The 12,267-nt window shown below is 41.1% G+C and overlaps 2 protein-coding genes across 4 annotated transcripts in view; one reads left to right on the top strand and one right to left on the bottom strand.

Annotated features, from left to right (window-relative positions):
• Positions 1 to 1,273: 1,273 nt before the first annotated feature.
• Positions 1,274 to 11,791, bottom strand: SSMEM1 (serine rich single-pass membrane protein 1). 3 transcript variants are annotated; one of them, XM_047849331.1, is made up of 3 exons: positions 11,705 to 11,791; positions 3,602 to 3,656; positions 1,274 to 2,105 (listed from the first exon to the last, which is right to left on the bottom strand). In XM_047849331.1, exons 1-3 carry the CDS (start codon positions 11,723 to 11,725, stop codon positions 1,609 to 1,611), a joined length of 573 nt encoding a protein of 190 aa, XP_047705287.1. In that variant the 5' UTR covers positions 11,726 to 11,791; the 3' UTR covers positions 1,274 to 1,608. The 3 variants fall into 3 exon arrangements, with proteins under 3 accessions (XP_047705287.1, XP_047705288.1, XP_047705286.1); XM_047849332.1 differs by lacking the exon at positions 11,705 to 11,791 and adding an exon at positions 11,324 to 11,418; XM_047849330.1 differs by lacking the exon at positions 11,705 to 11,791 and adding an exon at positions 9,402 to 9,638.
• Positions 11,792 to 11,988: 197 nt separating this feature from the next.
• Positions 11,989 to 12,267, top strand: part of TMEM209 (transmembrane protein 209) — a 35,777-nt gene continuing 35,498 nt past the window's right edge. Inside the window, exon 1 of the mRNA XM_047849329.1 lies at positions 11,989 to 12,071. The gene's annotated coding sequence lies outside the window, so the exon portion shown is untranslated. The remainder of the gene's footprint in view (positions 12,072 to 12,267) is intronic.

The following is a 12,267-nucleotide window of genomic DNA, read 5'->3' as shown; positions in this document are numbered from 1 at the left end:
GATCTCTCTGCCAGTGAGTCATGAAGGGCTCAGTCCCCAGTATCAGGTTGCAGTCTTTATCATATATAATATCTAAGTCCTTCCCCAAGATTTAAGGCCTTCTTTGAACTCTAGCCCAGGGACTACAGTCCCTGCTGTTTATCTTGTCCTTGCCAGCCTTCTTCTCTGGGATCTGGGGCCTCCTTTCATATCCCAGCTGGGGTTCTGCTATCCATCTGGAGAATGGTCTCCAGAATGGCCACCCATCTACTGAGACCTGCCTGAATGACCCACTGCTGGGGTTCCCACTTAACTCAAAAGCCCAACCTCACATATGTCTGGATTGTGGCTAACTTTCCATAAAGACTCTCTCTGACCAAATCTTAGGCTCCTCTGAGCCCTCTTCACACCCAGATCTCAACTTTGGTGCCTGGCCCAACTTTTAGCAAGAATCCAGCTAAGTAAGTTTAGTGAGAGCTCCCTACCCTTAATATCTGATCAATATCCTCTTCTTCTATCTTTGATGCCTAAATCCTTGACTATCTTTAGCAAGAATCCTGTTAGGTCAGGTTGTCGAGAATCCTCTATCCTTGATGTCTCCTCTTAGTAATTTTCCATTCATTAACCCCCCCCACCACTCTGCTCCTTGGCTGTAAATCACCCCTCGTCCTTGCTGTATTTGGAGCTGAGCTTGATTTTCTCCCCTATGGCAACAGATTTAACCCCTATTACAATAGTCTTTTTCTTTTCAAGCAATGGTTGATAGATTTTTTTTTTTGGTAGCACTTTGTGGCATAGTTTTTTTTAAATTCTTTAACCTCAACTTTACTGAGATATAATTCCAACTTTATTGGTGTATAACATGCATAATTTATAACATGTATAGTCTAAGGTGTATAACATGATGATTTGATACACATATATCTTGTGACAGATTACTGCAGTAAGATTATTTAGCACTCCATCACCTCGCACGATTACCATTTTGTTGTGTGTGGTGGGAACCTTTCAGATTTACTCTTAGCAACTTTCAACTATGGCATTGTAACAGTATTGTTAACCAGAGTCCCTATGCTGTACATTAGATTACCCAAAACTTATTCGGGTCTTTCTCCAGGCTCTCTTCCTCCTCACCAACTGTAGCTGATACATGTGCAGCAATGCAGCTCTGATAGAGTCACCTGGAAATACGGACCTGGAGAATGTGGTCCATTCCATGCCAACCAATGTCACCTAATTCATTCAGTCAGTCAGACCGTCAAAACATACGAATACATTTAAATGGTTTGTGAACATAAATATATTTTCAAAGAGCTTCCTTATTTGTAGTACAGACATAAACAAAATACAAATACGCAAGGAATAAAATATGTCTTGTGCTCTTTTGAATAAATAAAAACCCATAGGAGATGCAGATCTTTGATGTTGTAACGGTGCCATAAACAAATTCACTGGCCTGTTTTTGGACAAGGGATTATCAGAAATTTTACCTCTTGGGTTCCAAGTATGTTTTCGTTGTCAGTAGAGAGACTCTATTGTAAAAGCCTCCTCACCTAGAGCTCTGGTGATTTTTTGTGTTTTATTCATCTCTTTCATTTGGCTTCGCGTAAGGTAAGGACTTGATAAAATTCAAATTTTGCTGTACTTTGTGCTAATGTCAGGTACACGATTTTCCTCTCGAATATCTGCCTTCGTGTGGGTTGTTCCTGAAGTGTTTTGAAGGAAATGGCGCGTCAACCACTCACTGGTTCTCATGGCTTTGCAGTGGAGGCAGGGCCTTTCCCTGGTTTGGTAGCTTCCCGCATTCCTTTGCCTCTGAGCTATTTTCCTCTTCTGAATACTAGCTGGTGATGGGTGATGTTCACTTTCACTCTCCTTCCATGAAGAGGCTCCTGAGTTAGATTCTTCACCGTCACACTCGGTAGTATCACTGTCACGTTGGGTCTGATCCACCCGGCTGAATTGAGAATGGCGCCTGGCTCGTCTTTGTTCCAGAGAGGCGTTGACCAAAGCCACTTCAGAGTCAGGTACAGGGGTGAGTTGGCTCTGTTTTACTTTTCTCATCATTTGTAAAGAGGCCCAGTCACCATCTTTGCTTTGCCGCTTAAAGGAAGCATCTTTGCTTGCTAACAGCCAAGGAAACAGATGAATATGTTAGGCATATTATTGGTCACCGGAACTTCATATTCCCTAAGGAAGCCTATGGCACGTGTGGACTCACTCTCAGTTGCTATTTGCCAAGCCACCACTTTTCTCCACTCACTTGCAAGTGTCGGCGTCTCCCTGCATCTGTACGACCTGTACTACCCCAAATCTCCTAAAGACCAGGAGGGTCAAATGGACGCTTGACACACTGCTTTTGAAGTTTTGTGGGCCCCTGATATAAGACCAAGGGAAAGGTCTCTAAGCCTTTCCAGAGAAGGACCCTTTTTTTTTTTTTTTTAACGTTTATTTATTTTTGAGACAGAGAGAGACAGAGCACGAACGGGGGAGGGGCAGAGAGAGAGGGAGACACAGAATCCATAACAGGCTCCAGGCTCTGAGCGGTCAGCACAGAGCCCGACGCGGGGCTCGAACTCACGGACCGCGAGATCGTGACCTGGCTGAAGTTGGACGCTTAACCGACTGCGCCACCCAGGCGCCCCTGAGGTATGCTCTTAAAGCTATTTCTGTCCTATCTGGTTGGAAATACCACGTAATCATGTGCTACTCTGCATCTCTCCCCTGTAACATCACACTGGTAATTTGAAATCAGTTTTGATGGATGGCATAGAAATCAACAAGCACTAAAACTCAGGTCTCGGTTTATGGTTTTGTGGATTGTCTGGGCCTAAAGTGATGAAAAACAGGTTACTAACATAGGTTACATTTAAAAGTGACATGGGGGGGCGCCTGGGTGGCACAGTCGGTTAAGCGTCCGACTTCAGCCAGGTCACGATCTCGCGGTCCGGGAGTTCGAGCCCCGCGTCGGGCTCTGGGCTGATGGCTCAGAGCCTGGAGCCTGCTTCCAATTCTGTGTCTCCCTCTCTCTCTGCCCCTCCCCCATTCATGCTCTCTCTCTCTCTCTCTCTCTCTCTCTCTCTCAAAAATAAACGTTAAGGGGCGCCTGGGTGGCGCAGTCGGTTAAGCGTCCGACTTCAGCCAGGTCACGATCTCGCGGTCCGGGAGTTCGAGCCCCGCGTCGGGCTCTGGGCTGATGGCTCGGAGCCTGGAGCCTGTTTCCGATTCTGTGTCTCCCTCTCTCTCTGCCCCTCCCCCGTTCATGCTCTGTCTCTCTCTGTCTCAAAAATAAATAAATGTTAAAAAAAAAATTAAAAAGATGTCATACAAAGCTCACAATGCTGTAGCAACCCGAACAATAAAGGCTATGTGAAGGGAGAATGTTGAGGAATGAAGCGAGAGCTTGAACTCTACCTACGAGTAATTTATTTATAGACTCTAGCGGCTCTGCAAAAGCAGGTAAACTGTCCTGGGCTAAAGCAAGGAGCCTCCGCAAGGGGCCACCACAGGTCTGGGAAGGCCCTATAGCCATTCTGGGCTGTTCTCCTCTGTACTTTGCTTTCCACATTCAGCACACATTTCTCTCATCACAGTCCAATACCAAATATGTACCCACGCTCACCTTTACTGACCGAGGTGCTGGTCCCGCTGTCTTCATCCTTTTTCTTCTCTGACATCTGTTTCAGAAATACAGATTAGTAATAGCAATCTTAGTTGGTTGGTTTTCGCTTACATTTACTTGTAAAACACTGCTGCCCTAGGGGCACCTGGAAGGCTCAGTCGGTTAAGCGTCCGACTTCGGCGCAGGTCATGATCTCACGGTTTGTGAGTTCGAGCCCCGTATCGTTCTCTGTGCTGACGGCTCAGAGCCTGGACCCTGCTTCAGATTCTGTGTCTCTCCCCCTCTCTCTGCCCCTCCCCTGCTCATGCTCTGTCTCTCTCTGTCTCTCAATAATAATAAATAAACATTAAAAATTAAAAAAAAAATCCACTACTGCCCTAGTCTCTTGGACAATGTCTAATTTTAAACATTCAGTACGATTCAACAAATTCTTTTTTTTTTTAACGTTTTTATTTATTTTTGAGACAGAGAGAGACAGAGCATGAATGGGGGAGGGGCAGAGAGAGAGAGGGAGACACAGAATCGGAAACAGGCTCCAGGCTCTGAGCCATCAGCCCAGAGCCTGACGCGGGGCTCGAACTCCCGGACCGCGAGATCGTGACCTGGCTGAAGTCGGACGCTTAACCGACTGCACCACCCAGGCGCCCCCGATTCAATAAATTCTTACTGAGTTTCCATTACAGTGATCCATCTGCTGCCCACTGAAGATCAGTCTTTGATGCCGAATCTGCCAATGTGTTTTGAACCAAACCAAATGGAACAAAGACTTGAGAGAAAATAATACTGATAAGGATCTGTAGGTTATAAAGTTTTCCTGTATTTACACTGTAAAGACATGGTTTTTTTTTTTGTTGTTTGTTTGTTTGTTTGTTTTTTGAGAGAGAGAGAGAGAGAGCTTGAGTGGGGGAGAGGGGCAGGGACAGAGGGAGGGAGAGAATCTCAAACAGGCTCTATGCTCAGTGTTGATTCCCCTGAACCTGGGATCATGACCCAAGCAGAAATCAGGAGTCGGATACTGAACCGACTGATCCACCCAGGTGCCCCTAAATATCATTTAAAAACAGATTTGATGGTACTGGGATTGATTTTAAATTACTTAAAAAAATTTTTTTAATGTTTACTTATTTTTGAAAGACAGACAGACAGACAGTGTGAGCGGGGAAGGGGCAGAGAGAGAGGGAGCACAGAATGTGAAGCAGTCTCCAGGCTCTGAGCTGTCAGTACAGCTCGAACTCGTGAACTGTGAGATCACGACCTGAGCCGAAGTCAGACGCTTAACAGACTGTGAGCCACCCCGGCACCCCTTAAATTACTTTGTAAAGGACATTTCATCAGGTCTCCTTTTATTATCTTTGAAGATCTTTACCAAAGTTCATAAACTTAATATCTCCTAAATCCTTTAGGAACTTTCCTCCAAAAGGCAACCATAACGCATTATCTGTGAATCTGGCAACAAAAAAGAAATGGATTTCTTTGAAGAGTTCCAATTTCAAATATTCTAGCCCAATATTCCATAAATAAGTCTGTTCCATTGTTCAGATCCGTGCCCCATTTTTTGATGCTGAACGTGATTTTGCCAAAAGATATATAAAGCAACTCTTTCAGAATGTATCAAAATTTTAGAAATACTGGTAACACTTTTGACACACAATAATTCTCACTAGGAATCTACTAATCCAGGGAATAATCCCCCAAAGAGAGAGGACTATGCACAAAAATAATCAGAATGTAATTAAGATAATATAAAACTCAAAATTCAAAAGGAGGCAATGGTTACATAAACTATGGTACAATCATCATATATAGTTGTAAAAACTATTATAATAAAGGCATGTCACAACATAAGAAAATGCATGTTATAATATTAAGTTAAAAATCAAGATGCATGGGAATGCAAGCTGGTATAGCCACTCTGGAAAATAGTATGGAGCTTCCTCAAAAAATTAAAAATAGAACTACCCTACAACCCAGCAATTGCACTACTAGGCATTTATCCAAGGGATACAGGTGTGTTGTTTCAAAGGGACACATGCACCCCCATGTTTACAGCAGCACTATCAACAATAGCCAAAGTATGGAAAGAGCCCAAATGTCCATCGACGGATGAATGGATACAGAAGATGTGGTATATATATATATACAATGGAGTATTACTCGGCAATCAAAAAGAATGAAATCTTGCCATTTGCATCCAAGTGGATGGAACTGGAGGGTATTATTCTAAGTGAAATGAGTCAGTCAGAGAAAGACAAAAATCATATGACTTCACTCATGTGAGGAATTCAAGAGACAAAACAGATGAACATAAAGGAAGGGAAACAAAAATAATATAAAAACGGAGGAGGACAAAACAGAAGAGAATCATAAATATGGAGAACAAACTGAGGGTTACTGGAGGGATTGTGGGAGGGGGGATGGGCTAAATGGGGAAGGGGCACTAAGGAATCTACTCCTGAAATCACTGTTGCACTATATGCTAACTAATTTGGATGGAAATTTTTAAAAATTAAAAATAAAATTAAAAAAATCAAGATGCAAATTTGTATACGCAGTATGATCACAAGTTCACTAAAAATATGAAAAAAGACTAAGCAATGTCCACAAGTGTTAGCAATGGTTGAGTTTGAGTGAAAGAGTGTTAGTTTTCCTTATAACTTTTGAAGTTGTCTCCAGTTAGGAAAAAAATGAATTTTTGTATAAAGTCCAACTTCCTTCGGGTAGAAAGTGCTGTACTTGGGTACTCATAACTACAATCCAGGACCCTTGGCCCATTCCTTTCTTAATATCTGATCTCTACAATAGCAGGCAAGTATCTTTAACAAGGTGCCTCTCTCCTTTTTGGGTTACGGCGACCATTCTCTGAAAACCTTAAGAATGGAAACTTCTTTTAAGAAACCACTCTTTTGAACAAAAGATACAATGGGCATTAAGGAGGGCACTTGTTGGGATGAGCACTGGGTGTTACATGTAAGTCATGAATCATTAAATTCTATTCCTGAAATCATTATTACACTATATGTTAAATAACTTTGATTTAAATTAAATATATAAGTACATATATGTATGTGTATATATGTACATATATGTATGTATATATATTTAATATATATTTATTTTAATATATTAACTTATATATTTTATATAATATATAAATATATATTTATAAATTTATATATTATATAGAAATTTTTATATATTATATATTTATAAGTATAATATATATTAATTTATATATAATATATATTCAATTTAATATATATTTTAATGTATACTTAATATATAATACATATATACATACATATATGTACATATATATACACATATATATACATACATATACGTATATATATAAAAGAAACCACTCTTTTAGAAATGATTGGGGGGGCTTATTTTAAATTGAATATGTATAGAGATAATTATTAAATGATTAGCAGTTTATAAGCCTAAAAGTTACAGTAGTTGGTTATTTTCATGTAATCTGGAGTGATTTTTATTTCATTGCTTGCACTTTTCTATAATTTCTACGTTTTCTATAATGCATACTTTTGTAATGGACGAGGAAGGGGGAATGTTTAAAAACATTTATTAGGTTTATATCATTTTCACAGAAAGCCTCTATATTTGACTTAATGTCACATTAAAATATAATCACAAAATCCTGAGAAAGATTTTGCATCAAGCTAAGTGGAATCATACGAACTGTGGTTATCAAAAGCATCTTATTAACTATCTGCGTGTGACTCCGTGAGTGAAAACAGCAGCAGAGCCTGCCCTGAGGAGTAGGGTAGAACAGAGGAGAGATCTAGGCTAAGGCTACCAGGGGACAGCTCTGCAATTTCTCCGATTCACTTAACACCTCTTAAACTCAGTTTCCACATATCCAAGACAAGAAGCTTGGACTGGCATTGTTGGGAAAAATACCAGCACCAGCAGTCTGAATAAACACTAAACAAATGTGTAAACCAAATATAGTATTCATAGTCTCTGAAAGCAAAAGAGTAAATGCATCCTGAAGAGTGGCAAATCCAGAGGAAATCCCTGTGCTTCGCAGTGGAGGATAATTACCACCACATTTCCATCACACTTTTACCATTACTTCAAGGTTTGTAAATAAAGGCTCATAGGTTAGCAGAGAAAATGAAGTTCAAAGTGAAAGGAAAATTCCATCCTCCTTGACTAGCTCTCATATGGTTCTCAGATTTCAAATCTGGGACCCTTCAGAAGAAGCAGTTCAACCAATTGTAACTGCCATAAGGATACGAAGTGAAAGACGAAACCTCTAAGATAATTAAGGTTTTAATCAGCACTGAATAGATTTAATTCAACATTTCAGCTATGCTTTGAAGCAAACGAATTATATGGCAGGAAACCATGGTCTGTATCTCCTCTGTCACTAACCACTTGTGTGACATTGGACAAGTCACTTGATTTCCTTGGGGTTTATCAATTAAAAAAAAAAAAAAGGAGGGATACTGATACCTTACTCGCCTACAGAAAGGAAGCAGGACAACGTGCTCTCTTCAGGTCCTTGAAGCTCAGGACTCTGGGACTCCAAAGAGCTGACACAAGCAAAGGAGCAGAAGAATAGCTTAGACCTCGTAAGTGGTCTTCATGAGGAAATTGCCAGGAATCAATTTCAATTTTTTGTTAATTTTCTAAAGTATCTTTTCTGGCCCATCCAGACAAATTCAATATACTTAGCTAGGGAGTTTAGGACACATATCAGCGATCACCATTCTAAATCTCCTTTTGGCAAAGTATCTACTTGAAGAAGCATTTAGACTTTAGATGAAACTTCTCAGGGGGAAGAGGTGGTGAGGGGAAGAGTCTCTGATTATCATAATGGAATCCAGCTGGCATAGATAGACCAAACCTCCTGCTCTCCTTCTAGAGCTGATGAAGCACTCGGTCTAGCTGCCCATTGCCAGCCCAGTGTTCTGACTGTAATGCCAAATGATGGAGGTTTGATTAATCATCAGCGTGTATTAATGGCCAGCAAGGACTCCATGTCAGCAATTTATAAGAGCTCGGTTACTCATAATATGTTGGAGATTCACAGTCCTGAAAGTTTGGGCTATCTCCTTCCTAAGAGGATGGTATTTTCTTCTGCTAGTAGGTGGTCTAGAATGGCGACCTTCGTTCTGTTTAGTTTATTTCTACATCTTATCTGGCGGGAGAGTATAGTGCCTCATTCTACAAACTCCCAAATCCTACAACACATCTTCTATAAATACGACAACTTTAGTATCTTTGATTAGAATTACGTGGCTACAAAAGGAATGTGGAGGTCATTCACCAGTAGGGAAGTTCATCCCAGCATTACATAGCGTATGGACAAACTGCAAACCTAAATGTCTCAGAATCACAGATTTGTTCTGGTGCAACCACAAGACAAAGTCATGCAGTCATGAGGAGTGCTGCTGTGTGAATACGATTTGAGGAAGTGTTGCAATATAATACTAAGTTTTGAAAAAGCAGGATACGAAAATATGTACAATACAATGCCAACAATGTAAGATCAAGGAGAAATGGAGAGAAATATACTGAGACAGAGAAAAAGAAAAAAAACTAGAATATACTCCAAAATGTTAACAACGGTTATCTCTAGAGAATAGGATTACGTTAGCTTAAATTTTCTTCTTCATCCTTTTCCATATTCTTGGATGCTCTAGAACGAGATTGCATTATTTTTAAAATAACTTTTAAAAAGTAGTTGGGTCGAAGTAAAGTGAATTTATTTTATGGAAAATCCCCTATTCTACAGTCAACATATTATATAAAATGAAATTGGATAGCCTACCCAGACAGAAGCCCGCGAGAAGAACATCAGGACCAATATAATGACAAAATACCAAAGCAGGAAGCTCCCTATTGCCCCGCAAGAGTCATCCTTCTGGCATTCATAATCCTGACTTGGAATAGGAAAACTTAAAGGTAGGGGAGGAGGATCCACCTCCCAAAATAAGGAAAAAAGGTCTCCCATGATGGCTTCTTGCTTTGGAAATAAAGCATGCTCAAAAGAATGAAGATGACTGAGAAGTACTTCACTCCATGTGTATGACAATTTCCTTGGCAACCTATTATGACATACACTTCAGTAACTGTGACAGGAACCGGCAAACACTTCTTGGATTTCTAAGCTTTTGGAAGATTTACCTAAATTATTTCCACAAAAGGTTATGGTATTTGCCCCCTATGTCAATAGGGTGCATTCTGCCCTAATCTTTTTTTTTATTTTCCTGAAATTTGTATACACTGTATTTTCCTTAAATTTTAACGCCTATAAAATCTAAGTCTCTGAGGTATTCATTCATTTTTTTCAGTGTCTTTTACATGTATCACTTACCATATATAGATTAACATACATGGGCCTAATGTGTTATAGACTGGATTGTGTTCCCCCAAATTCATACGTTGAATGAATAACCCCCAATTTGACTATAATCACAGATCGGACTTTAAAGAGACAATTAAGGTGAGGGGCATCTGGGTGGCTCCATGAGTTGAGCGTCGGACTCTTTTTTTTTTATTTATTTGAGAGAGAGAGCACAAGCAGGGTAGGGGCAGAGAGAGAGGGAGACACAGAATCCAAAGCAGGCTCCAGGCTCCGAGCTGTCAGCACAGAGCCTGATGCAGGGCTTGAACTCACAAGCTGTGAGACCATGACCTGAGCTGAAGTCGGAAGCCCTATCGACTGAGTCACCCCGGCGCCCCAAGCATTGGACTCTTAATTTCGACTCAGATCATGATCTCACAGGTTCATGAGTTCGAGCCCCACATAGGGCTTTGCACTGTCAATGCAGAGCCTGCTTGGGATTCTCTCTCCCTCTCTCTGCCCCTTCCCTGCTCACAAGCTCTCAAGAATAAATAAATACATTTTTAAAAAGAGATAATTAAGGTTAAGTGAGGTCATGAAGATAGGGCCCTAATCCAATATGACTGATGTCCTTATAGGAAGAGTAAGAGACGCCCCAGGGGTATGTGGACACAGAAAAAAAAAAGGCCCTGTGAGGACACAGAAGTCAGTAAGCCAAGGAAAGAGGCCTCAGGAGAAAACAGTTCCAACCTGGAAAACTGTGAAAAAATTTAATTTTTGTTGTTTAAGCCACCCACTCCAGGGTACTTTTTACAGTAACCCTAGCAAACTAATACATAATGCCAGCTATATATCAAATTTGGATAGTAGTACCGTTCCTTTTTTTTTTTTAATTTTTTAACATTTATTTATTTTTGAGACAGAGAGAGACAGAGAATGAACAGGGGAGGGGCAGAGAGAGAGGGAGACACAGAATCTGAAACAGGCTCCAGGCTCTGAGTTGTCAGCACAGAGCCCGACGCGGGGCTCGAACTCACGGACCGTGAGATCATGACCTGAGCTGAAGTCGGACGCTTAACCAACCAAGCCACCCAGGCGCCCCAGTACCGTTCCTTTTTAAGCCTTCAACAAATGCACGATAACTTAAGGACATCAAGAGAGGAACGATGAGTCTGTTGTAAATGACATTAAATGTATACAATTTCCTAGGAAAGATACATGGGGTAGGGAGGAACCTAGTATTTTAATTTTGACTGTACATTGAACCCTTTCACTGCGAACCATTTTTGAGTTAGTTCGTCTCAATCTAAAACTAGAGCAAAACACTACTGCTGCTAAGGCGGTCCAAAAATTATTAAAATCGCAGTTAAAAAAAATCTGTTAGGTCTTTTGAGAGCATAGCATACCTGCAGATTCCATTGCATATTAATGATACGCAGTAAATAAATAATAATTATTATCTATTAAGGAAACAATTTTCTTCTATTTGACTTTAGATGCATTTTAGGAAACTTTTTGGTCATTGAGACGTACATGACGTAACAATCCACTAGCTTCTTGTGAAAAGGTGTGATGTTTTCATTAGGGTAACATTTCTCCACATCCCCAACGGCGGGTCCCAGCGCCCTGCTCTTCCTGGCTGTTGGCCCCGTGCTTTAGGCCGGCGTCGCCTCTTCCAGGAAGCTCTCCTTCCGGGAGCCCATCCGTGGCACGCCTCTGGGCTCACCTGCCCCCACGTCTCCTGCCCACCTAGGTCACCAGCTGGCTGAGCTCTTCCAGACACTAACCAGGGAGCTCCACTTTCGCATCCCGGCGCGGCTCAGTGGCACAAAGTAGGCGTTTGGATTCGTTCAATGAAACCAAACTGAACTCCCCGATGAACCCCTTTTCCCCCCTCAGGATCAGTTCCGAAGAATATGCAAGAAAAGGAACGATTGCATTTTTTTAAACCTCAAAACCACTGGCAACTTTGACACGTTTGGGGTTTTCTTCTCACTGCTGCAACCTCATCACAGGGATATTTAAGAATTTACGCTGGGTCAGAACACTTTTTTTGTGAGAAATGCTTCGCTGAGGCTGATGGGTGTCTGGACACATTACCACATTCTTTACCCTACAATTGGCTACCCTGATTAATAAAATCTGCTTTAAAAAGTGAGTCCATAAATGCTCTAAGGAAGCTAAAGTTATATTAGTATATAGAAATTCAGCTTGTTACAGTTATTTCTTTTTACTGCGGGTTCAGAGCTTGGTCTGAATTTTTGCTGCCCAACTTTCTCCCCGCAGCTGAGCCGGAGCCACAAACCCTAAAGCTGTTTCCCTGGTAACGTTCCTAGCTCTAGGGCTCCCA

Source organism: Prionailurus viverrinus, chromosome A2 (assembly GCF_022837055.1).
Source record: "Prionailurus viverrinus isolate Anna chromosome A2, UM_Priviv_1.0, whole genome shotgun sequence".
Lineage (NCBI taxonomy): Eukaryota > Metazoa > Chordata > Mammalia > Carnivora > Felidae > Prionailurus > Prionailurus viverrinus.
Note: the sequence above shows the minus strand (reverse complement) of the source record. Positions and strands in the feature narration are given on the sequence as shown.

What these genes read in the sequence shown, in the direction of transcription:
- SSMEM1 (XM_047849330.1), bottom strand. Translation starts at nt 9,584, where the DNA reads ATGGGAGACCTTTTTTCCTTATTTTGGGAGGTGGATCCTCCTCCCCTA. An exon ending in TCTCGCGGGCTTCTGTCTGG is followed by an intron (nt 3,657 to 9,401) that starts GTAGGCTATCCA and finishes TTTCTGAAACAG; the next exon opens with ATGTCAGAGAAGAAAAAGGA. An exon ending in CAGCACCTCGGTCAGTAAAG is followed by an intron (nt 2,106 to 3,601) that starts GTGAGCGTGGGT and finishes CTTGGCTGTTAG; the next exon opens with CAAGCAAAGATGCTTCCTTT.